Here is a 24320-nt window from a genome sequence, read left to right on the forward strand (position 1 = left end):
CTCGCCACTGCGTCGAGGTCCGTCGTGCCTTGGTTTCCACCGTCGGGAACTCGTCCTTCGCCGCCACTCACCGGACTCTGCCGCCACCGGACTCCATCGCCCTCCCCTGCTGGCGCCGTGCCTCTGCTCCTCTCTCTCTTGCGCTGCCGGTGTTTAGCGCTGTTCAACAGAGCCGAGCGCACCAGAAGGAGGAAGAAGTAAAAAAAAAAGAGAGAGCAAAAAAAAAACAGGGGTGCTGCCGCCGCCGCTTCTGTTCTGCCCACTTGCTGTCACCAAGTGTTTTGCTTCAGGATGTCGTCCTCAACTCCTTCGTCAGGTGGTCTCCAGGTTCCGCGATGTCCGGTGATTTTTAATGGCACTAATTATCGTGACTAGGTGCCACGGATGACGTGGCACATGAAGGGTCTTCGTCTTTGGGATTTTCTTACTGGTGATCTGCTATGTCCAGCCAAGCCTGTATGCCCTATTCCGCCAGTGATTCCTGAGAATGCTTCAGAGGATGACAAGGCGAAGCTGCTTGCCTCTTATGATGATAATCTGTCAGCTTATGACACAGATTTTGTTGCATACCGGACTTGGTTGGATGAGGATGCTCGTGTTGCCTCTATTCTTGTTGCCAGTATGGAAGAGCGTCTTGCTGCGGACATTGTTTACTTTGACTTTTCACATCAGATGTGGACTTCTCTTCGTGATCTTTATGAGCCATCTGGTCAGTCATTGTATATTGATGCCTTACGCCAGGAGCAGCTGTTACAGCAGGGCGATGCCACAGTTGAGGAGTTCTATGCACAGATGTCTGTTGTATGGCGTCAGCTTGATTCTCTTAGTCCTCAGTTGTCAGTTGCCACTTGTGAGTCCTACAGGGGTCAGAAGAATGCTTTGTTGGTACGGCGTACATATGACTTCTTGACCCGTCTTCGTGCTGAGTTTGAGCCGCTTCGTGCTCAGCTACTTGCTCGTCAGCCTTGTGTGTCTCTGATGGATGCTCTTGCTGCTATTCGTAATGAAGAGACACGTCTTCGTAATGCAGGCCTGCTACAGTCTCCTTCTGCCTTGGCTGTTCATTCGCCTCCTCCTTCGCCCGCGACGCCTTCTTCAGTGGCGCCCTCTTCTAGGGTTGGAGGGAGTGGCGGTCTTCATTGCAAGTATTGTGATAAGGATGGACATGTGGAGGATTATTGTTACAGGAAGAAGAAGGCTCAGGGTCGTCGTGGTGGTCGTACTTCACAGGGTGGAAGTAGTGCTCGTAGTCCTGGTACTGGAGGTTCTTAGAGGGGTTTTGCTAGTTCTGAGACACAGGAGATTCTCAAGTTGCTTCGTCACCTTGCTACCTCTGCACCTCCTGGAGCTGTTGGTTCTGTTACTCCGGCCTCTGCACCGTCACATCCTGCTACTGCTGCTTCCCCGCCTTCCACTGAGGGACCACTTTCCACTTCTGCCCCATGTACTTTTCCATGGATTCTTGATTCTGGTGCATCTTTTCATATGACTCATGATCGTACCAATCTTTCTTCCATTAGTACTCCATCTATTCCTATCACTGTTCATACCGTAGATGGATCACCCCTTTCTGTTGTAGGGCGAGGCACTATTTTGTCTGACTCTTTTCATGTTCCTACTGTTTCTTATGTTCCCAAACTAACCATGCAGCTTATCTCAGCTGGCCAACTCACTGATCATGGTTGTCGTATCATTCTCGACTCTGACTCTTGTTGTGTTCAGGAACGCAGCACGGGTCTCCTGGTTGGTACTGGCCCTCGTCGACGTGATTCTCAGCGCCTTTGGGAGCTTGACTGGCTTCGTCTTCCTTCCGCTGCCTCTGCCAGTCTCGTTGGCTCTGCTTCTGCTGTTTCATCTTCATCGTCCTTTGCTCAGTGGCATCATCGTTTGGGCCATCTTTGTCGTTTGCGTCTGTCCACATTAGTTTGTCGTGGTCTTTTGGGATCCGTCTCTGGTGATGTATCGTTGGATCAGTGTCAGGGATGTAGGCTAGGTAAGCAGATTCAGCTTCCCTATCCTTCTAGTGAGTCAGTGTCCAAGCGTCCTTTTGATCTTGTTCATTCTGATTTATGGGGTCCGGCTCCCTTCATTTCGAAAGGGGGCCATCGATATTATATTCTTTTTATAGATGATTTTTCTCGCCACATATGGGTTTATTTCATGACACATCGTAATGAGGCTTTATCTATCTATAAGGCTTTTGCCACCATGATTCGTACTCAGTTTGACACTGCTATTAGAATTTTTTGTGCTGATTCGGCCGGGGAGTACCTTTCTGGAGCCCTTCACCAGTTTCTTTCGGAGCAGGGCACTCTTACCCAATTCTCTTGTCCTGGTGCCCATGCTCAGAACGGTGTTGCTGAGCGTAAGCATCGTCATCTTCTTGAGACTGCTCGTGCTCTTATGATTGCCTCTTCTGTTCCACCTCATTTTTGGGCTGATGCTGTCTCTACTGCCACTTATTTGATTAACATCCAGCCTTCATCAGCTCTGCATGGTGGGATTCCATATGAGCGTCTTTGTGGGAAGACGCCTGACTACTCCAGCCTTCGTCTTTTTGGTTGTGTGTGCTATGTGCTCCTTACACCCCGAGAGCGCACCAAGCTGACCGCTCAGTCTGTTGAGTGTGTCTTTCTGGGATATAGTGCCGAACATAAGGGGTATCGTTGTTGGGATCCTGTTGGACATCGGATGAGGATCTCTCGGGATGTTACCTTCGATGAGTCTCGTCCTTTCTATCCTCGTCCTTCTTCAGATGCTTCTCATGCATCTGTAGTTGAGCCACTTTCTTTCCTGACTTTTCCTGATACTCCTATTGTCACTGCTCCGTCCTCACGCTTGGTGCCCTCTCCTTCTGATCCTTCTGTGGTGTCATCTTTGGAGCCTTCTTCTCCGGCTCCAGTTGGTACTATCTATGATCATAAGCCGTCTGTGACACAGTTCTACACACGTGACCAACGTGTTGCACATCCATCTTCTGCCATGCCATTCTCTACTGTGTCACCTTCTTCCGATGCATCTTTGTCTGATGTGTCTTCTTCTGAAGAGGATTTTCCTCCTGAGTCTCCCCACTATGCCCTTCGTGATCGTCGTTTGATTCGACCTCCAGACCGGTTTGTTGCTGGCACTGTTCTTTCCGAGCCGACCTCTTACCGCGATGCTCTTCATCATCAGGAATGGCAGCATGCGATGGCAGAGGAGATTGCTGCTCTTGAGCGCACTGGCACGTGGGATCTTGTTTCCCTTCCTGCACATGTTCGTCCTATCACGTGCAAGTGGGTTTACAAGGTTAAGACCCGATCTGATGGTTCTCTTGAGCGTTACAAGGCTCGCCTTGTGGCGCGTGATTTTCAGCAGGAGCATGGTCGTGACTATGATGAGACCTTTGCTCCTGTGGCTCACATGACCATTGTTCGCACTCTTCTTGCTGTAGCCTCTGTTCGTGCGTGGTCCATCTCTCAGCTTGATGTTAAGAATGCCTTTCTTAATGGCAAGCTGCGTGAGGAGGTATACATGCAGCCTCCACCTGGCTATTCCGTCCCTAAGGGTATGGTTTGTCGCCTTCGTCGCTCTCTTTACGGGCTTAAGCAAGCTCCTCGTGCTTGGTTCCAACGCTTTGCTTCTGTTGTTAGTGCTGCTGATTTTTCTGCCAGTGCTCATGATCCGGTGCTTTTTATCCACACTTCGTCTCGTGGTCGGACACTTCTCCTTCTTTATGTTGATGATATGATCATTACTGGAGATGATTCTCAGTACATTGCATTTGTGAAGGCACGCCTCAGTGAGCAGTTTCTCATGTCTGATCTAGGTCCTCTTCGTTACTTTCTTGGAATTGAGGTTTCTTCCACGCCTAAGGGTTTCTATCTGTCCCAAGAAAAGTACATTCAGGAACTTCTTGATCGTGCTTCTCTCACTGACCAACGTATTGTTGAGACTCCCATGGAGCTTAATTGTGACGCCCGTCTCCGCAACTACCGTCGCCCGTTTTTCTCCTCCATCTCCTCTCTCTGCCCATGCCGTGCCGCAACTACCGCCGAAAAAGCCGCCGCACGATCTCCACCCCGCGCCCCTCTCCGCAACCGCTCCTCCCGCCTATATAATCCAAATCAAACCTCCGGACGGGCCTCCTCTCACCACACCGCACCCAAAGCCCCAAATCTCATCGAGTTTCCTCCCCCAGAGCGCCTTCACTTCGTCGCCGAACCTTCCCCGAAGGTTGCCGCCGTCGCCGAGCCGTTGGAGACCGCCCCGACACGAATTTGCCCCTCAAACGGGTTCGTCGTCGTCTCCTCTCCGCGTTCCGCCGCTCGCCGTCGAAGTCCGGCCACCGGAGCTCAACTCCGGCGACCCTCCGGCCAAGCACCGCCGCACTGAGCCCCGCGCCGCCGACCAGAGGAGGAAGACTCAAGGTGAGCCGTCCGATCTTGCAGCAACGGCCATGATTAGATTGCAAAATACCCCTTCGCTAGCCATTCAGATCGCGCCACGTGTCCTCTTTAACCTAGTCAGCTTATGAGAGCCACGTCAGCGCCACGTGTCAGCCGCGTCAGCCGAGCCGAGCCGGTCAGCGTCCACGTCAACGTGATGATGTCATGCTGACGTCATAAATAGGGTTTTCTAATTAAAAATAAATCTGTTAATTCTTTTAAATATGTACTTTTGCAATTAGGTCCCTAGACTTTTATGATTTCACAAAACAACCCCTGATAGCCCTGTTATTTTACTTTTAGCCCCCTGAACTTTTAGTTAATTGCGAATAGGTCCCTGGACTTTTACAAATCAGCCCCTAGAATTTTCTGTTTTACAAATTAGCCCTTGTTCTCTTTCAGAAAAGCCCCTGTAGAGTAGAATTAGTGTAACTTTTTCATGCAAGCTCCGTTTTAGGCGATTCTCGCGCTCCCGCGAGCGTAGCAGCGAGTACTTTCCGTTAGTAGGCTTTTTATAGCGCCTTGCTTCTGTTTGGTGCACTGTTCTTAGTGTTTCTTTTGTGTTATTTGTCGGAAGTTCCTGCGATTAGTCGATGACGTTCTGGAACAGTTCGAGTGACTTCAAGACCAAGTTTTCGAAGATTCTGAGCAGCCAACTTACGAAGGCAAGTGTCCTTGATCACCTTGATTTAACCATAGATCATTATAGTTTACTTTTCCTTAATTGCATGCTTGTCTAATTTTGAATCCCATGAATAGGGTTTACTAGAATTTGTATGGCCATTCCTTGTAGCCTCTTTTGGGGTTTTTGGGTCCTGTAAAAGGGTAGTCATGCTAGTGCAGTCATGGATTAGAATCATTATGAACTTTGATTAATAACTATGGAACAAGTACTTGGGAGAATTGATAATCTTGTAGTAACTTGAATTTAGGGATCCCAACTGGATGGCTAGTATGTGGTGGAGCTATACAGCAGGGTTTGTGTATGTTCTTGTGTGGGATCCTAAGGACCGGTTCTTGGAGCCTGTAACCTGGCAAAACAGCATAACCATGAGGCCTATATGGGTACGGCCTGGCTAAGTAACTAGTGTTCTTCGCATTCTGTACGCACCAATGGTTGGTTCGGTGGCACAAGAGGGGGCCTCTGCAGTGGATGGGATCCCTGTTAGCGGTGAAACCTTAGTGGGTGCTTATAGATGTGGAGATACTTTGTAACAGCCTTGTAGTGAAACCCCGGCCATACACCCCGGAAGTGTAAGGCAAAAAGGGAATCACGACTCGTGGGTAAAGTGTGCAAACTCTGCAGAGTAAATAACTGATCGATCAGCCGTGCTCACGGTCAAGAGCGGCTTGGACTTCTTCAGGATTAGATGGGAACTTTAAGGGTTGGTTTGGGTAGTCGGGTGGTGGTACTCCCGATGAGTCGGTAGCCGGATATGGGATATCTGGTGAGTCTGGTAGTCGGATGGAATCCGATGAGTTATGTTCTTATATTGTTGGAATAAAATCTAGTAAATAGGATTGCTAGGGTGTTTGAGTCTGTTTTAGCGGAGCATAGTCGCAGTAAATCCCCAAGTTGAACTTTCCTTGTCAATAGCCTGCATGTCATATTTTTCCTCCACTTGCTGAGTACTTTATGTACTCACGCTTGCCTTTTCCCTACCCTCGGATGCTGCTCAGAAGGTGAAGTCTTCGAGGAAGTCCCGGGCGAGGACGCTGACTTCTAGAAGGAAGATGGCGTCAAGTGAAGACCATATCCTAGGCTAGTGTTTCCCCCGGACAACGCCTGTGGATGGATGGGTGTTCCGCTGCCAATTGAAGATTCATTAGTATTTTCTTTCAGACCTACGGGTCCTTTTGTAAGGATTGTTTACGTTATTTGAGACACAGTTTATGTTATCACTAATGACGTCGCTGCATGTATGTAAACTTGATCCTGGCATACATGTGGAATACATCTGGTTGTTTCCTTTAAAACCGGGTGTGACATTAATGTTCATCTTTGTGCCACCGATGGTGAGCCTCTTTCTGATCCCACACGCTATCGTCACATTGTAGGGAGTCTTGTGTATCTTGGTGTTACTCATCCTGACATTTCATACTCTGTACATATCCTCAGTCAGTTTGTTTCAGCTCCCACTCAGCTCCACTATAGTCATCTTCTTCGGGTTCTGCGCTATCTTCGTGGGACTATCTCTCGTCGTTTGTTCTTTCCGCGCTCCAGCTCTTTACACCTTCAGGCCTATTCAGATGCCACTTGGGCTAGTGATTCCTCTGATCGTTGTTCTCTTTCTGCCTATTGTGTTTTTCTTGGTGGTTCCCTCATTGCTTGGAAGACTAAGAAGCAGACAGCAGTTTCTCGTTCGAGTGCAGAGGCTGAGTTGCGAGCTATGGCTCTTGTGACAGCAGAGGTTATTTGGCTACGGTGGTTGCTTGAGGATTTTGGTGTTTCTGTTACTATACCGACTCCTCTTTTGTCTGACAGTACATGTGCTATCAGTATTGCTCGTGATCCGGTGAAGCATGAGCTCACTAAGCATATTGGTGTTGATGCTTCTTATACACGAGCACAAGTACAGGATAATGTGATTGCTCTTCGGTATGTGCCTTCAAAGTTTCAGTTGGCAGATTTCTTCACGAAGGCACAGACGAGAGCTCAGCACATGTTTTATCTCTCCAAACTCAGTGTTCTTGATCAACCCTGAGTTTATGGGGGGGTGTTAGATATATATGTATATTTGTATTTTTCCCATTATATAAGGGGTTTCCTGCATATTTGCATAAACTTGTACATGTATATATTTGGGTCTAGAACCCCTACGATGAATACAAGTGCTATTCATAACAGTTCCTTTCATGTAATAGCTTCTTAATTTTGTAAGTTTATTTTTAGATCTGACTATTGTCGTTGTAAAATTACTCTGTTTTTCTATTTAATATAAAGTTACGTAGCTGCCCTGCGTATTTGAGAAAAAATAGAGGAAGGAAGTTGCTGTGGCGACGATACGGTGGTGCACAGTCACATCGTCGCCGGCCGGCAACCGTAGGTTCTGAATGAGAATCGGATTAAAGAGATGGTGACATACTTGATCATTTGACATGGTCCAAAATGACATTTGACACGGACCAAATCCCATATTATATACATCTTCCAGACTGCTAATTAGACATAATCTAAAGCAGAAAAACCACTCTTCTGAAATAAAAACTTCTAAACAAATACACCTGAACTCTGCAGGAAGTTGTCCTTCCCTTGATCTGAAGATGCTGCTCTGAAGAAAATTCTGCATCTGCCGTACAAAGACCAGTACGCGACGGCGTCGCTGGCCGGCCGCCGGCCATGGTTTCCCGCCTTCTCCTTGTCGCCGTGCTCGGCTCGCTGTGCGTCGTGGCAAATGGTCAGGACGACAAGATCATGCGGCCGTTCAACCCCTACTGCTCGACGACGGACAACTACACCGACGGCAGCCAATACAAGAAGAACCTGGACCAGCTCCTCGCCGCGCTCCCCGCGGCGGCCGGCGACAACGGCTGGTTCTACAACGGCAGCGCCGGGGCGGGGGCCGACCAGGTGTTCGGTCTCCTCATGTGCTTCGCGGACCGCAACGAGACGCAGTGCCGGGACTGCCTCGCCGGCGCGCCCGCTGGGATCACGCGGGTGTGCCCGGGCAGCCGGAACGTGAACGCAGCCTACGACGCGTGCGTGCTCCGGTACTCGGCCGCGCCGCTCCCTGCCACCACCGACTTCGGCGTCGCGTTCATCGTGGAGGTGACCGGGGTGCCCGTCACCTCGGACGCCGTGCGGAAGGCCTGGGTGCCGCTGATGAGCAACCTCACAGGCGGCGTCGCTCTCTCGCCCCTGCTGCTCTCCAACGACACCACGCCATACTCGAGCTCGCAGGACATGTACGGGCTGGCGCAGTGCACGAGGGACCTCAACGCCCGCGAGTGCATTCGCTGCATTTCAAGCTACGTCAATATGCTGGGGGATCAGTTCCCCAACAACACCGGAGGCGCCATCAAGGGGTACAGCTGCTACCTGATCTACCAGGTGGGCGCGCTCGACATCACCCTGCCGCCGGCGCCGGCGCCGGCGCCGCCACCGCCTCCGCAGCCAGCTCCAGGTAAGCATTTCTTGATGCGCCTTACTTAATCCATTGATGCCGTGCAACAATGTTGACTCGTGTGGTAATTCTCCATGCTTTTCCCCACAGGATCTTCATTGCCTTCCAGGACAGGGCTTGTTATCGGCCTGTCCGTCGCTTCCGTCTCGTTCTTGATCATTCTGGGAGTCTCGATGTGGCTCCTTCTCCGGCGACGTCGGAAACAGGCTAAAATCCTCAAGGAAGCGATGGAACAAGAGCTGGGAGAGGGTGGCTTCTTCGACGACGAGCCAGAGATGGAAGACGAGTTCGAGAAAGGGACTGGGCCAAAGCGGTTTCGCTATGGCGAGCTGGCCGTTGCCACCGGCAACTTCGCCGACGACAGGAAGCTCGGGGAAGGAGGATTTGGGTCGGTGTACAGAGGATTCCTGAAGGAGATGAACCTTCACGTGGCCATCAAGAGGGTGTCGAAGGGCTCAAAGCAGGGGAAGAAGGAGTACGCCTCCGAGGTGAGGATCATCAGCCGGCTGAGGCACCGCAACCTGGTGCAGCTCATCGGCTGGTGCCACGGCGGCGGCGAGCTCCTCCTGGTCTACGAGCTGATGCCCAACGGCAGCCTCGACACACACCTCTACAGCGCCAGCAACGACGCGCTGCCATGGCCACTCAGGCACGAGATTGTGTTGGGGCTCGGGTCAGCCCTGCTCTACCTGCACCAGGAGTGGGAGCAGTGCGTGGTGCACAGAGACATCAAGCCGAGCAATGTCATGCTGGACGCGTCCTTCAACGCCAAGCTCGGCGACTTCGGGCTCGCGAGGCTGGTCGACCACGGCCGGGGGTCGCACACGACGGTGCTCGCCGGCACGATGGGGTACATGGACCCAGAGTGCATGATCACGGGCAGGGCCAACGCCGAGTCGGACGTCTACAGCTTCGGGGTCGTCCTCCTGGAGATCGCCTGCGGCAGGCGGCCTCTGGTGGCTCACCAAGGGGAGGATGTGATCCACCTCATGCAATGGGTGTGGGAGTCCTATGGCAGGGGAACCATCCTTGGCGCCGCCGATGCACGGCTCAAGGGAGAGTTCGACGTCCGGGAGATGGAGACGGTGATGGTCGTCGGACTCTGGTGCGCGCACCCTGACCGGAGCCTGAGACCGTCCATCAGGCAGGCCGTCGGCGTGCTGCGGTTAGAAGCGCCGTTGCCGAGCCTCCCTGCAAGGATGCCGGTGGCAACCTACATGTCACCAGCTGATGCTTTCAGCAATACCTCTTCGGGTGTAACAGGCGGCAGCAGCAGCACCGGCACCGGCACCGGCACCACTCAGTCCAGCACGACAGAGACATCTACCCTGCTGGAATGAAAACAGACCAGTGCTTTTGCACAAGACTAGATGTTTCAAATTCATTTTGACGATTTTGATGTGTACATGTAAATTATGTTCACAAGTACAGTATATTGAGCAAGATTTACTTGATGATCTTAGTACGCAGAAGTTGGAGAACACAACTGCGGAAACCAAGTCTCAATTCAGAGTATATGACATTTATTTACAACGACATACGGCTTCACTTCCCTGACCCTACACCCACCCGAGCTCTACTTCAGTTTCCTTCGCCTTTCTCCTTAGGGTCCCAGCAACCGAGTTCTTCTTCATAAACTGCACAAGGTACTAAACGGCCGTAGCTACTGGAGTGTCAGGGTGGGCGCCCCATTCGGACCATGATCCATCATATACTGCAACATCAGTTTTGCCAAGGCGATGAAGGCCCTAAAATGAGAGCACATGTTATTGCAGCACAACTTACCAATTGGAAAGTATATCTCAAGAGATCGAGTCCCAGGTAATCTTACCAAGGCTAATACACATGCTGTCACACCAGTGCCGCAAGAAGTCACCAGGGGTTGATCAAGTGATATTCCTGACAGCGAATCACACCAAAGTAATTATAAAGACTACCATAGATATGGTGGATTCTATTTTTAAAACTTGGCTATTCCAGTTGTATATTAGATACAGGCACTCTTTCAACTAACATAGCCATACTTATATCCAGCAAATGTGATCTATTTTGTCTCATCTACATGCACACAAAAGAATCAAGTTTTAGGAACAACGAGTGAATAGTCAATGTAATTTATATGGAACTGCAGATGTGACCACAATGTCAATGAAATTTCATGTTACTAACAAAAGTCTCGTACAACAAGTTCTGTGGTGGATAAGATCTAGGTATTTACCAATTCACCTAACTAAAAAGAGAGGGGGGGGGGGCTATTATTTTAGCGGACCAGGTTAGTTTAGTGGGGTGTGTCCAAAATTTATCCTAAAAAAGTAAAAAAAAAATACTTCCAGAACAGGGAGGAAACTTGCAATTAAGATGTAAATAAACCTGCCTACTGCTGGAGGGCGGAGGCCATCATGGGTAGCGATAAAGTACTTACAACTTATATGGATGAAATCGTTTACCTTCTTGCTCAAATTGTTTACGGAGTTCATCTGGAGGCAATAGCTTTTGTGAACTGTCAAGCACCTGCAGCAAGTCAAGTAAGAACAAAGAATACCATAAACAATGCAGAGATACAAAAACATCTTTGACAATGGTTGCATGGACAACAAAGGAATTGATAATACATGGACTCCTAATGGAACACCAATCCAAGTTCCAGTGCGACAGTGTATAACCAAGCTTCAAAGAAAGTGCATGCACAGATCACCCAATTCTCCATCCTAATATGGTTAATAAAGTATCATAGTGTAACTAAGAATAGCCTTCAGCGCCACAAGTGCATCTGCCAACAATATCCTCATCTCTTACTATACCAAATCTAGTATACAATTCAATATAGGTGTATAATTTAGCCAACCATCAATGCATCTAGTAAACAAAAACGTGTACACCTCATCAAAATGAAAGAAAGAATGACGAAAAACCTTCAGCAAACAAATGAGATTGGAATGAGCAAGAAGTGCAAAGAATCATAGTTGAAATTGACTTCCAACAGTGAAATTTATCCAAGTGTCCATTACCATTAATAATAACCACGGACAAAAAACATTCATAACGCAAAAATAAACTGATCAAAGTATACAATAGTGACAAATTTCCACCTGAGGAAAAGGGACGCATTTGCTCCCAGGCACATGCCCACTTCTTATTCCCTTGCGCGGCTCGGGAACTGCACCATCAAATCTGAAGTAAAAGTTTCAAATCAGTGAACCTAAAAAAGCAAATCTGAACTGTTGAACATAACAAGTAAAAAAAATAAATACATAACTTCAATCACCACAACATATTTACAATGTTACTAAGCTAGTGTTAAGATATCAAAATGCAAAAGTTGACCTGAGCTCTCAGCAAATGAAATGCTACAAATACTATGATCATGGAGATTACCCAAATCATTGTGCTGAATGCAGACCATATAGGGCTAGTTCACTGCCAGTATGCAGTGGCTGTGCACTCTGGAACTAGTTTGTTACAGGAATCTTTACCAATTGTAAGAATTTACTGTTATGGCCCCAAAAAAGATGTTTTCAAGTAGTTACCAGTTCCAAAATTAGCAAAATATAAGCACCTTTAGAAAACCACCACCAATACCAAGCAGAGCCTTACGGATAAAGGCAAAGGCTTTATATACTTCGTGCACGTATGACATACTATATGATTTTTACAGAATTAAAAAACAAGCAATATACCTAGGTTTCGATCGAGCATCTATAAGTTGGTGTGTCTGGGTATCAATGTTCTCTTTCACCTGAGCAAATCATCTATTAGTTGCTATAAATATGCAGAAAGAGTTCGGTGAATGACAAGAAAAATAATGGGCAAGTTCTGGGCCCTCAAGCACCTCTAGTCTAACCTGATCAAGGCTCCAAAGAAGATGAGGCTGCAACTTTGCTTCAAATGTGGAAGGACCAACCTACAGAAACAAATACAGGTTATGTACAACTGAAAGATGAAGTTAACACCAGTTACAGCAGCCGCTAAAAGAAACAGGAAAAAATAGAAGATTTAGAACAAAGTACCGATTGTCCCTGGTAAACTTTCTCAATTGCTTCACGAGCAGCACTGGCCTTTAAGATGGCATCACTGGAGGCGCTTGATTCAACATCATACCCAGCAGCACGCCATTGAGGCAAACCTCCATCTAACACCCAAACTTTATCATGTCCAAAAACACGGAACATCCTGTTGTCAAGGTAACAAGTATAGCACACTTGCATTAAACATCAAAAAACTACAAATGAAGAATTTTACAAAGGTAATGGCAAGGAGAACTTAGCAATCATTAATGAACAAAATAAGATTTGCCTCTTGTTTCAACCATTGCCAGTTTGGTCTTCCAACCTAGCAGTAGTTACATAGTTCTGTGAAGAAAAGAAGCTTACCACCAAACACGGGCAGCACTAAACAGACCCTTTCCATCATAAACTATTATCCCATCTTTGTTGTAGATGCCAAGGGCGGATACAGCAGCCGAAAATGCCTTTTCAGATGGCAGCATGTGTGGTAACTGAACCAAAAAAAAAAAAAAAAACATCCATCTCAAATCTAAAATGCAGATAGTACTTACAAAGAAAAAATTAATCGGGTCAAATGATATCTCTTAGTATCAACAACCAATAAAGAATACAAGCAGGCAGCCATATTTGATAAAGATGTACTCCTATAGTGACACAGACATAGTTATGATCACCTTGGAAAAATAAAAGGACATATCTACGTCAATACAATATAAGTTAATAATTCAAGGATCAGGAAGAAAAAGTTGTAGACTTCTGTTCGCTTTCTCTCTTTACGAAAAAAGTGGTGATTCATACTATCATTACAACAAGCGGTCTGGATGACATCCGGCACGTCAACTATCCAAAGTTCCAGGCTGAACCCAGGCTGTGTTCAGAGGACTAAGCAAGAAATTGTGCTGCCATATTACAAGCGCAACTAACATGCTATAAACACAAATTTGATGTTTGAAGGTGGGACACTAGAGAGCTTGATATCTTCAAGGATGGCAAAGTAACTAAAAATATAAATGAGAAGAAAGGGAAAGAAACCTTAGGTGCAGCGCAATGATCAGTGCTAATGTGCTATTAAACTTAGTGATAGATGGACAAAACTAAACTACAGCAACTTGATGATAGATGGACGAAACTAAACTACAGCAACTTGATAACACTTTGAAAGATTAATTAATGGGCGCAAGTTAAATTGTGGCAGCCAGATCACAAAAAAGGAAGCTACCTGTGTGTGTTCTGATCTGGACATCCCTGTTTTAATTTGCTCGATTGAACGCTCACTTCCAGATGTTGGCTAACCTATTGCAGGCTTCTGGTTAATATGTAACAGAGTGGCACTGCAGGTGTCTACCTCTACAAGTGTTATGCATGCACATGGGATGAAGTGCAGAGCTGAATGTTTTATCTAACCACGGAACTGGGGACGCTGCCGTTCTAAAAAAATCGTTCAGCGATGCTCCTCTATTTTTCTACTTAATTCACTATTTTTGGGTAACAACCCAAGTGTTTATCAGACATAAATTTTCTGATGATTTAAGTAAGGAATATTGATACAGAACTAGAAGAGAATCAACAACAAAAGTAGTGGATCCAAAATGATATGCAGTACATAAACAGAGTTTGTATGATTTTATAGTGATTAGCATAAAATGTACAAGCTGCAAAGCTGAACTCACACTTGATGTTCTGTCAGATATTCCGTCAACATCAAAGAACAAGGCACCAGGAATATGAGCCACCTGGAAACAAGATTGAAGCAAATATTTAAGTATGAGAATGCCTGTATTATACTTTCAAAATCATGAGCCTAGCATTTCTAATAATGGGTCAGGTTAGGTATGCTTGCTAATATACAAATTCAGGTATCAGGATAGGTATGCCTATTGATAAATATTTTCATGTACTGAATGACACAATGTTTTAACAAAGAGATCGTTTCAAAAAGAAATAATTCAGAGTCTAGATGTGAAATGTTAGAAAACAAATGAAGTAAAAATAAGTGTATCAAAACATCAGAAAAGTGCAAGTGCACGGGCATAACAGCAAGTGGTAAGAGTTCTCAAATTCCAAAACCTCAAAAACAGTAAAACGCACTGAATCACTACCTGGTACTCTTGTAGTGGATTCCTTTGTTCCGCAGGCATATACCAAGAGGCATCAAGTACCTAGACAATAGTGTGAGGATAAGACAAAAAAATGCACCATGGAAGAAAGGCATATTTGACATCTAGATGACTATCCAGTGAATGTTGTGGTTATACTTGAATCCTGCTAGTTTTGAATATACATTTCATTACCTTTCTTATGATGTGTTTCATTACGAAGCTTGCTGAAACTATATCAGAATGTCAATAACGAAGAACATGACTCAAATTTTGACACGGTAGTGTGAAAGCAGCATGATTGCGAAGACCAAATAGCGAATGGAAGGCACCCAGTTTTGTGCTTGAACATAAGCAACTCAATTAGTTATCTGAGAATCGAGGATTGAGGTGCCTATACTTCATAGCCTGGACAGCTTCAGTTTGTATAAGTGAACAACACCCAAAGTTTCTCACTCGCCTAAACCGGTGATTCACGAAGGTAACATTACTAGCATGGCAAAATCAACGCCTAATAATCCTAATATTTACTTATCAACTTGCCACAACGGCACAAACGTCGCGCTGAAGCCTACAAGTTATACAGCTAACAATTGCAATACTGCAGTCCAGTACTGAGCTAGGCACCTTCACGCCGGGGTCCCTGAGGTTGGCGTGCAGCCGCTCGGCCGACACCACGGGCTCTGTCCGGGGCAGCACGTGGACGCCGGCGGCCTCCGACACCGCGGACGACGACGACGTGGCGTTGCACCGCGCCGCGATCCCGAACGCGCCCATCAGCGGCGACATCATGCACCCGAGCCCGGCGTCCTCCGCGGCCCATCCGACCCGACCCTGCACGCGCGAGAACCAAGGAACACGTCAGATTTGGAGGGGATCGAGGCGGGGGCGGAGCGGCGGGGTTTACGACCGCGAGGAGCGTGGCGGTGGTGAGGAGTAGGAGCAGGGGAGGAAGGAGGGTTTCCTTGGGGAGGGAGGACCCGAGCAGGTGGTGGGTCCGGCCGGCGCCGCGGAACGCTGCGGCGGCGGCGGCGGCGCCGGCGCGGGAGAGGAGGGAGGCAGCCATGGGTAGGGTTCTAGAAGGTTCTGGAAGGGAAGAGTGGTGGTGGTGCGTGGGGAGGGGAAGAAGGGGAGGTGGTTTTTTATGTCGACGTGGTGGAGGTGGTGGAATCCGGCCGGAAAGGAAACCGCGGCTCCGGTGGGCAGCCTCCGCCTGGATTTGGAAACCTCGGGTGCGGGTGCGTGATTTTCACCTCAGCTAGCAACTGCACACGGTAAAAAACCAATAAGTTATAGTAATCTGAAAAATTAAAAAATATAACATAATAAAAGAAATATTTACATACATATAATTCATAATAAGATTATATAATTTTAAAATGGAGAATAATGACAAGTTTCTAGACAAGAGCAAGTTTCTAGACAAGAGGGCGAAGTGGGCTGTATTGTAACATCCTGAGTTTTAAGTATGTTAATTAATTATAAATTTCGCTATAAATTAAAAAAATTATGATTAATTAGCTAAGCTAAGGTTAGAAAAATAGGCATATTAATGTATATACACCTGTATATATACATTATATATACATTCATATGTGTATTAAATTGAAAATAGTTCTTGCATTAAGTTTGTTCATATACTTTGGTTTTGAGGTTTTATGATTCTTTGCGTGGAGATTGAAATTGAATGTCTCTATATTTCAAATCTATGCTTAGATTTTATTTCAGCTCAAATCCAATTCGAATTCAATTCCTTTGATTCAAATCATTTTCGAAAAAAATCCTAAGATCTAAATACAAGATCACAATTCAAAATATTTATTTGAATTGATCCTAATCCAAAGTCAAATCTCATCTTTGAATTTAAACACAAACCTCCTTTCTTTTCCTTTTTCTCATTTCTCACCCGTACCTAATTTTTTCCTTTTCTTCTCGGGCCGTCTCCCATTCCTTCCTCTCTGTTTTGGCCCGAGCACCAGCCGGCCCAGCCTTCTTTCCTCCCTCCCTGTTCCCTCCCACTCGCCCCACTCGACGCGCTGACGGCCCAACCGCACCAACGCGCGTGCGCTCGCCCGCGCGACCGTCCACGTATCATCTCATGGGTGGTAATCTTGTTGAGCACTTGACTTGGAGTCGTCTTCTTGATGTTATTATTGTCGTAGATGATGGAGACGATCAACTTGTACTTTGGAAGAAGAGTTTGAAGTAGTCTTCTCACCACTTGATCATCTTCAATTGGCATCAAACCTAACTCATTAATCTCATTGACAAGAATATTCAAACGTGAGTACATGTCATTAGCACTTTTATAGAGTAGTTGTTTGATGCTATTAAGCTTAGTAACAACCACATGATATTTCTCATTACGTACATCATTTGTGCCTTCATGTATTTCAATGAGACTATTCCAAATATCATGTGCATTGGTGAGAAAATAAATACGATTGAATGTATAAACATATATAGATGATAAAAGGATACTCTTTGCCCATGCATCTAATTGCCTCTACTTGTTGGTGATGCGTTGTCACATCCCTTCATCAGTGACTCTTCAAACATCTAACCCTTTAGCTTGCAAATAACAAGACATTAGAATTTTTCAACGCAAAAAATTTATGCCATCGAAAATTGGAGCACTATAGGAATCCATCCCAATCCCGGACGTCATAACTCTACGATTTTAAGCTATCAAGAGCACGATGCTCTGATACTAATTGTAGAGATTGGTGACGTCCTAAGAGGGGGGTGAATTATGACACTTATAACTATTTCGACTCTAAAAATAACACAAGATAAATCTATATCAATTTCTATTTAAACTAGGTTTATCTAGTGTGTCTACTCTACCGATCAAAGCGCTTGCAACCTATTTAAGAATGTAAATTGTAAGTAAATAAATGCGAAAACGTAAATAAAGTAGAGAGAGCAAACTCGACACAAGAATTTTTCCCGTGATATCGATAGTAGTATGAATATCACCCCTAGTCAATATTGAAGCTCCACAAAGGATATGCTCCCGGTCACGGCTTTTGAGCCACTAAGTCACAAAGACAAGACCTCCACCCGGATGAGCCACTAAGTCACCAAGGTAAGGTCTCACCACTCCCGGTCATCCGGATGATCCCCCTTTGACAGAGATGCTCCGGTGAGTGCAAATATTCGGAGCACCGAACCATCCGATGTAGTCATTTCTTCTGGGACTTTTTCCAATTCAACTAAACATTGTCCCGACTTCGGTGGCTTCTTTATGTATTGCATCTATGAGACCTACTAACATATATTCTTGATAAACATTATCGGTGTATCAGGAATCGGGGGTCCCCGAATCCCGAGACCAGGCCAGCCATCCGCCACATGGCGCCATCCCGCGGGGTCTCTCCCGCAAGGCGAGAAAGATCGAGTCCCGGGAGAGGGCGCTCGGGGCCACAGTCAGTGGCCCCCGAGTACCCCAGTTCCCCGATGATCCACGGAACCCAAGTACCGGGAAGAAAGTGCTCGGGAAGGTGTACGGTGACCCCCGAGCACCCTAGTCCCCCTACGACCAGGAGAGCTAAGTACCGGGAGAAAAGTACCCGGGGCTGCCGGCGGTGACCCCCTGGGCACCTAAGTATCCCGAGGATCCACCGAAGGAAGTTTCGGGAGAGAGTGCTCGGGGCTGCGTGCAGCAGCCCCCGAGCACTGAGTTCCCCGAGGATCCGTACAAGTGTGCCCGGGAGAGAGTGCTCGGGGAGGTGAATAGCACCCCCGAGCACTCGGTTCCCGGAGGATAAGAAAGGGCATTCTCGGGAGAGAGTGCTCGGGGAGGTGAACAGTACCCCCGAGCACTCGGTACCTCGACGACCCAGAAAGCCCCCTGGCAGAGGCCCCCGAGGGGCCCACCGATGAGGTGTCAGCCAGTCAAAGGCCCGAGGCCGCATTTAAAGAGCGTGCGTGGCCTATCACCTCCAACTGCTCCCGCCGCGCTCAGCGTCAGTTCCTGCCACGTTCTGGCAGAGAGGCGTGGGGTTATTAATTGCACGGGTCCCGTCCCGTGCCATCCGGCCCATCTCAGGATAACGTCGTAAGAACCAAGAAGTTTCGTCTGCCGCGCTGCTGTGGCAGGGGAACAAGACAGGGCGGGCACGCCGGGCCACTCTGCGGCTGCCAGGTGGGCCCTCTCCATGGCGTCCGTTGCCAGGGCATTTATGGTGACGGATGACCGGGCGTGGGACACATTTTTCACCCCCGGTCACTTCGCCCAGAGGCTATGATGACGTCATTTCCATTTATGGTGTCTCGGAACTCGTGCCCCCCTCCCGTTCGGGGCACGTTGCTGCCGGCGGGTATTTAAAGCAGCCGGCGGTACAGAAGAAAACATCTAGAATATATCCTTGAATGTATGGGAAAAAGAGAGGACACACAAGCATAGACAAGAACACAGCGCAAGAGAAACACGGCTGAGAAGTGAGCAGCACGAGACAGGCTGAGGAACAAAGAGCCCCAGGCTCTATGATAGACAAACATTCTTGTAACCAGCAACATACTTGAGGGATTTCCTCAGGGCATTTATAGTATCCATACAGGAGTAGGGTGTTACGCCCTCGTGCGGCTCGAACCTGTCTAAATTCCAGTGCATTTACTCATTTTTTGCACTAGGTCATCTCCACCACCACCGGCCGCTGCATTCATTCCCATTTATTTCTCCGACGAACATACTCAGGATCATCCCCCCGGCCGAATATCTAAAAAGGGGTCTCTCGGGATCCCTGCGACCGGAGTTAATCCTCCGACAAACATGTTAGTCATAATGACTATATTATCATTAATCACTAAAATCACAATCATGATCTAATATGGCCATTTCCGCTACAGTGGTGGAGGTGGAGGCAGCAGAGCCAGCTGGGAAGGGTTCTGCAGGGCCAGGTGATCAACCTGGCGAGCCACTGCTGGTCCTCGGCCTTCGGGTCGCTCGCTGTCGTCCCTCTCGGCCGTTGTGTAAGCTGCCTGTCTCTCGAGGTACTCCTCTCAGAAGGTTGTGAGGGTCCGACAGTCTTCGGTGCTATGTCCGCATTCAGCCCCATGCAAGGTGCACCAGTGCCCTTCCTCAGGGTATCGTCCTGGGGCGTGGTCTCACGCTGGGAAGGCTCTAGGGCGTCCTCGGTCATGGCCCCTAGGAAGGGGCAGGTTTGGAGCCCCCTGGCCCAGGTTGATGTTGAGGATGTCATGGTGCTGTCGCAGTCGTCCCTTATGGCCTCCGGAGCCGTTATTCTCTTCAGAGCCCTTTTTTGCTAGTAGGGGAAGAGCGTGAGAGGATCCTGCTTGTGAGACGGACTTTTCGGGCTCGATGCTAAGGGTTGTGGTGGCTTGCGCGAGCCCCTGGTGGAGTCGCTCCTCTTCCACGCGTGCATTCTCCTCAAACTTGCACATAAGGGCCTCTACGGACCACACTGGCTGCCTATTCAATCGATCATAGAGGGGGCTATCGGCTAAACCCTAAGTTGCTATGTCGATGACCGATGAGTTCAAGATGCCTTTAATCTGGGACTTGGTTCAGGAAAACCTCCGAAAATAATCCCGGAGGGTCTCGCATGGGTGTCGTTTAATGTTGAATAGGCTTCCGAAGGTCACCGGCTCAATGAAGGTACCCTAAAAGTTGTTGCAAAAGAGGTCTCGAAGCTGAGTCCAGGCGAAAACAGTCTCGACCTCCAGCGTCTAGAACCATCGAAGGACTACCCCTTCCAAAATGAGGGGGATGCACTTGGCCATGATGGTCTATCCGCCTCTGTTGGCTTCTAGAGCGAGGGCGTACGAGCGGACAAACTCGTCCGGGTTTGAGTCTCCCCTAAACTTAGGCATCTTCGGGGTCTGAAAGCCCTTCGAGAAGGTTGCGGTGTGTAGGTCTGCCTATAGGGAAGAGTCATGATCTTGTACTGGGGCCTCGTGACGATGAATTCAAGGCTCCGAAAATTATGCACTGACCGCAGGAGGTTCTTGGTGGCGATGGGCTGTGGGGATGAAGCCCTCGCCAGTCCCCAGAGTCAGGGTTGGGACGACGATGGTCCCTCGGGCAGGCTGCTACGCTGCCCACAGGGCCGCCTGCACCTTCTCTAGCTGAGTCTGGAGGGCCACAACGCGTGGCTGCTGCTTGACAAAGGCGGTGTTCACGGCGATGGTGCCGGCTGTAGCCCTTAGGGATGCGGCGGGCCCCCCGTCATGCTGCTGTTGCAGGGCCCCCGAGGCAAGGGGCCCACGCCAACCATAGTCGTGGTCACGGCCAGGCTGTCGGTGGTCACATGACTCTTGTTCCCCTCAGCCGGGGGGCTATCACCGGTTTGGCGTGTGATCATTTGCACAGGTGTGGCTGGGGCGTCGGTCGCTTGTGCCGTGACGCCTTCTTTCTGGGGGCCATCCTACCTCTCGAGCACTTCTATTGTTCGAATCCCTATGGACGGTGTGCTATTGGTGCAAGAATATGTCTTGCACGAACAAGTGCAGTGAGAGTACACTCATAGGAGTGTACCCAAGCTTGGAGAAGAAGTGGAGAAGAATGAACACCAGATATATGATGGTCAAGAAGGATTGGTCCCTTGATCTGAGGGCCAAGGGTATGTATTTATAGTGTCATGTAGGGTATAAATGTACAAATATAACTTTACAGAGATAGCAATACAAACTAGCGCTATCCTACAGGGACCTAGGACCAGTCAAATCACTCGACGTGGGTCTAGATAGGATGTATTTTACCTATAACCAGAATATATTATCTACCATCGTAATACAGTAGTGCAAGTGGCCCTAGGGGCGTAGCGCCCAGCCGGTTGCCTATTGCGGTGCCGCACTGTCAAGATGTTAGGATGGCCTCCACTTGCGTTGGGGATGTCAGAATAGCCTCCACTTATGTTGCATTAAATGTAAATCACTTCCTTGCAGGTGGAGGATAACTGGTGGTGCCCCTCTTGTTGATCTTTCTCCTATGTCAGATAGCTCTCCCTTATGACTTTGGAAAGCCTGCCCAGACTCCGGAAGGCAAGGGCTCCGAAGACTGTGGCTCCGGAGGGTAAGGGCTTCGGAGGCTAGGGCATCGAAAGGTCAAGGCTTGAGAGGCTGGGGCTCTGGAGGGTACCGGAGCTTGGTGATTTGCACAGCTTCAAGGGACCCATTTTGTCCGCAAGTGCGGTCCGTCGAGAGGCCAGGAGCGGCGGGGTCCTAAATGATGACGTACAACAATGTCCCACCGAAGAAGAAGCAAAAGCTAGCATAGGCGTAGGGTATATAGATTTATTAACTAATTAGTCTTTAAGTGCAATCCGAATGTTGGTTGTTGTGTGTAATTCAGAACTTGTTTTGTAATCTACCTTATATATAAAAACAAGATCTTTCACTTACAAACTTAATTTGTCTAAATTTTGAACTTCCAACTTTAGCCAACACATCCTCTGAAGGCATGTCTCATGTCGCTCCTAGTTTGTGTAATCAACTGACAATGGCAAATGATATATCACTATCGATCGACACCACGAACCAGCATTGATACATTACCGTCGGTTAGTTGTAGCAACCGGTAGTAATGCAATACTTAACACTATTGGTTGATGCCACAAGCCGGTAGTGGTGTATTACTGTCGATTGGTGTTACTAACTAACAGTGATAAATTATATCACTATCGGTTCTAATAGACTAGTCATTTATCGGCTATAAATCAGCAATGATATCTTACTTGTATAGGTGTCAGTCAAACCAACACTAATAGGTGGTTGCTGATTAGGATTTATGTAGTAGTGAGCGGCGGGCGCAGAGGTTGCCATTGATGAGGGCTGCCGCGATAGAGGCCACAAAGTTGATCCGTTCGATCGAGCCGCACCTGTTCTAGTCGTGCGACGCCTTTCTTGAACCGTTTGGAGCCGCGTCAAAGTGCTTTGAGATCCATGGGGGACAGATGGCACAAATTGGGCATAGGACCTCACGGGGAGCAGCGTGCAGCAGTGCTGCAGAGATTTTTTTCCCTCTACACACCTATACAACCCGGAAGGAAATTCTATGAGACCCGGTCTCACATAAAGACTCCCTCTTATGCATGCCACGTGTCCCTCTCGTTCCTCTCAGTTACACGTGCCAGCCGTTAGATCAGGGAATGACAGCATGAATCAGGGTCTCATAGAGATCTTTCGGTGAAGGATCTCGTAGAATTTCCTTCCATACAACCCCGGTGCAAAAGAAGCCAGTGCATATAGCCAGACGTTGTGGTACTATCAATTGGGTGTCAAGGGTTCATGTAGGCTATCAACCTGTGCAATGCCGCATCAGAGCAAAGAGCAATTGCTCTGTCCACAACGCCAAAAATGTGTCCATTCATGCCATGGATGGAAATGCCTCTGAAAGACTTCGATGGGAAGGACAAACAACAAGGTGTATCGAAAATTGAAAAGGAAATGGGAACGAGTGGCTCAAAGTGCTGCCATGCAATGGGAATGAGGTATGCTATGTGGTTTGTATTGCTGCTGATTTCTACATGAAGTGGCACGGTCACCACAAGGGAGAAGTTAATGGTTATCTGGAGGAAATGCCACCAGAGATTCGCCACAAGGCATGGCTCCAACCTGTTATGATGAGCACTTCACTTTCAGTGGCCATCTATAGTGTGCAGGGACTGTCGTGGTGTGAGCAGACGCCAGTCGTGCGTGGCAAGGCCATTGGAGACATTGCCAATCCCACAATTGCTGATGGTATGAGACACCCAGTGCATTGATGACAATATAACGGATGGTTGGCTTTAGACTAGGGGTTTTTATCGGTAAATAAATTTACTGGAGGTCATCGGTAAATATAATTTATTGGATATATCATATATATATAGAAAACAAAAGTCAAAAAATTCAAACAAAATTTAAATAAAATACCAGTACACAACTTTAATCGGGTGCACCTTCGATGGTCATGTCTCACTGGCATAGAAAGTGATCTTTTTTCTCTCTTCAGGAGAGCAACCGGTAAAATTTACATTGTTGTGACTTCCAAATTCCGATCAACCTTGTAAAATGCATATACAAAACAATTTGCCCTATCAAGCTAACATTTTACATTACTAACACATATGCAGTCAAGAATCCAACCGTACTATAACTCACCTAGTTGGAAATATTCCTTGACAAGAAATACTCTTCCTGGTTAGTAATTATCTCCGATTGGATAGAAACTTTTCTAGTCAAAGAGTTCTTCGAACTGAATAGAATTATACTCGTAGAGGCATATCATAGAAGCCTAAGGGTCATGTTCTCGTTTTTTGCGCTCTCAAGAAATGTCACATTAAAGGGGAGTTGAAACAATTGCGACATTTGGAAAAGGTGCTTCAAAATTTGAACCACCGGGGACACCATTAATTGAGATGGCTTTAGAGGCCTTGGTTTCAGAACAGTTGCAAAACCATTCTCCCTTATAAATAGGAAAGGATCTTGGCGTTATCTTATACCTTGCATTCACATTCTCAAACTCTCTGTCTTTCAGCAAAAAAATAATAATAAAAAAAAATAAAAAATAAAAAAATTCTTGAACCTCCAGCCCTCAAACTTCTCCAATAATAACATTTACATGGACCATCTCGTAGATATCGGATGCTAAGATCCAGAAGCTGGAGAGGAAGGAACTGATCGCCCCAAGAGCTTGATCCCATGGAAGCAAGCGAAGGGGGAAGA

At 47.5% G+C, this 24320-nt stretch overlaps 2 protein-coding genes across 2 annotated transcripts; one reads left to right on the forward strand and one right to left on the reverse strand.

Annotated features, from left to right (window-relative positions):
- Positions 1-7614: 7614 nt before the first annotated feature.
- Positions 7615-9891, forward strand: LOC133904737 (L-type lectin-domain containing receptor kinase IX.1-like). Its single transcript, XM_062346251.1, has 2 exons — positions 7615-8551; positions 8642-9891. The coding sequence occupies exons 1-2, from the start codon at positions 7768-7770 to the stop codon at positions 9889-9891; spliced, it is 2034 nt and encodes a 677-aa protein (XP_062202235.1). The 5' UTR covers positions 7615-7767.
- Positions 9892-9905: 14 nt separating this feature from the next.
- On the reverse strand, positions 9906-15927 carry LOC133904736 (thiosulfate/3-mercaptopyruvate sulfurtransferase 2-like). The gene is made up of 12 exons (XM_062346250.1): positions 15562-15927; positions 15279-15485; positions 14655-14714; positions 14226-14288; positions 12922-13046; positions 12559-12721; positions 12393-12452; positions 12229-12287; positions 11641-11722; positions 10999-11062; positions 10383-10450; positions 9906-10299 (listed from the first exon to the last, which is right to left on the reverse strand). The coding sequence occupies exons 1-12, from the start codon at positions 15715-15717 to the stop codon at positions 10201-10203; spliced, it is 1206 nt and encodes a 401-aa protein (XP_062202234.1). The 5' UTR covers positions 15718-15927; the 3' UTR covers positions 9906-10200.
- Between the last annotated feature and the right edge of the window lie 8393 nt (positions 15928-24320).

This window comes from Phragmites australis, chromosome 22 (genome assembly GCF_958298935.1).
Source record: "Phragmites australis chromosome 22, lpPhrAust1.1, whole genome shotgun sequence".
In the NCBI taxonomy this organism is placed as follows: Eukaryota; Viridiplantae; Streptophyta; class Magnoliopsida; order Poales; family Poaceae; genus Phragmites; species Phragmites australis.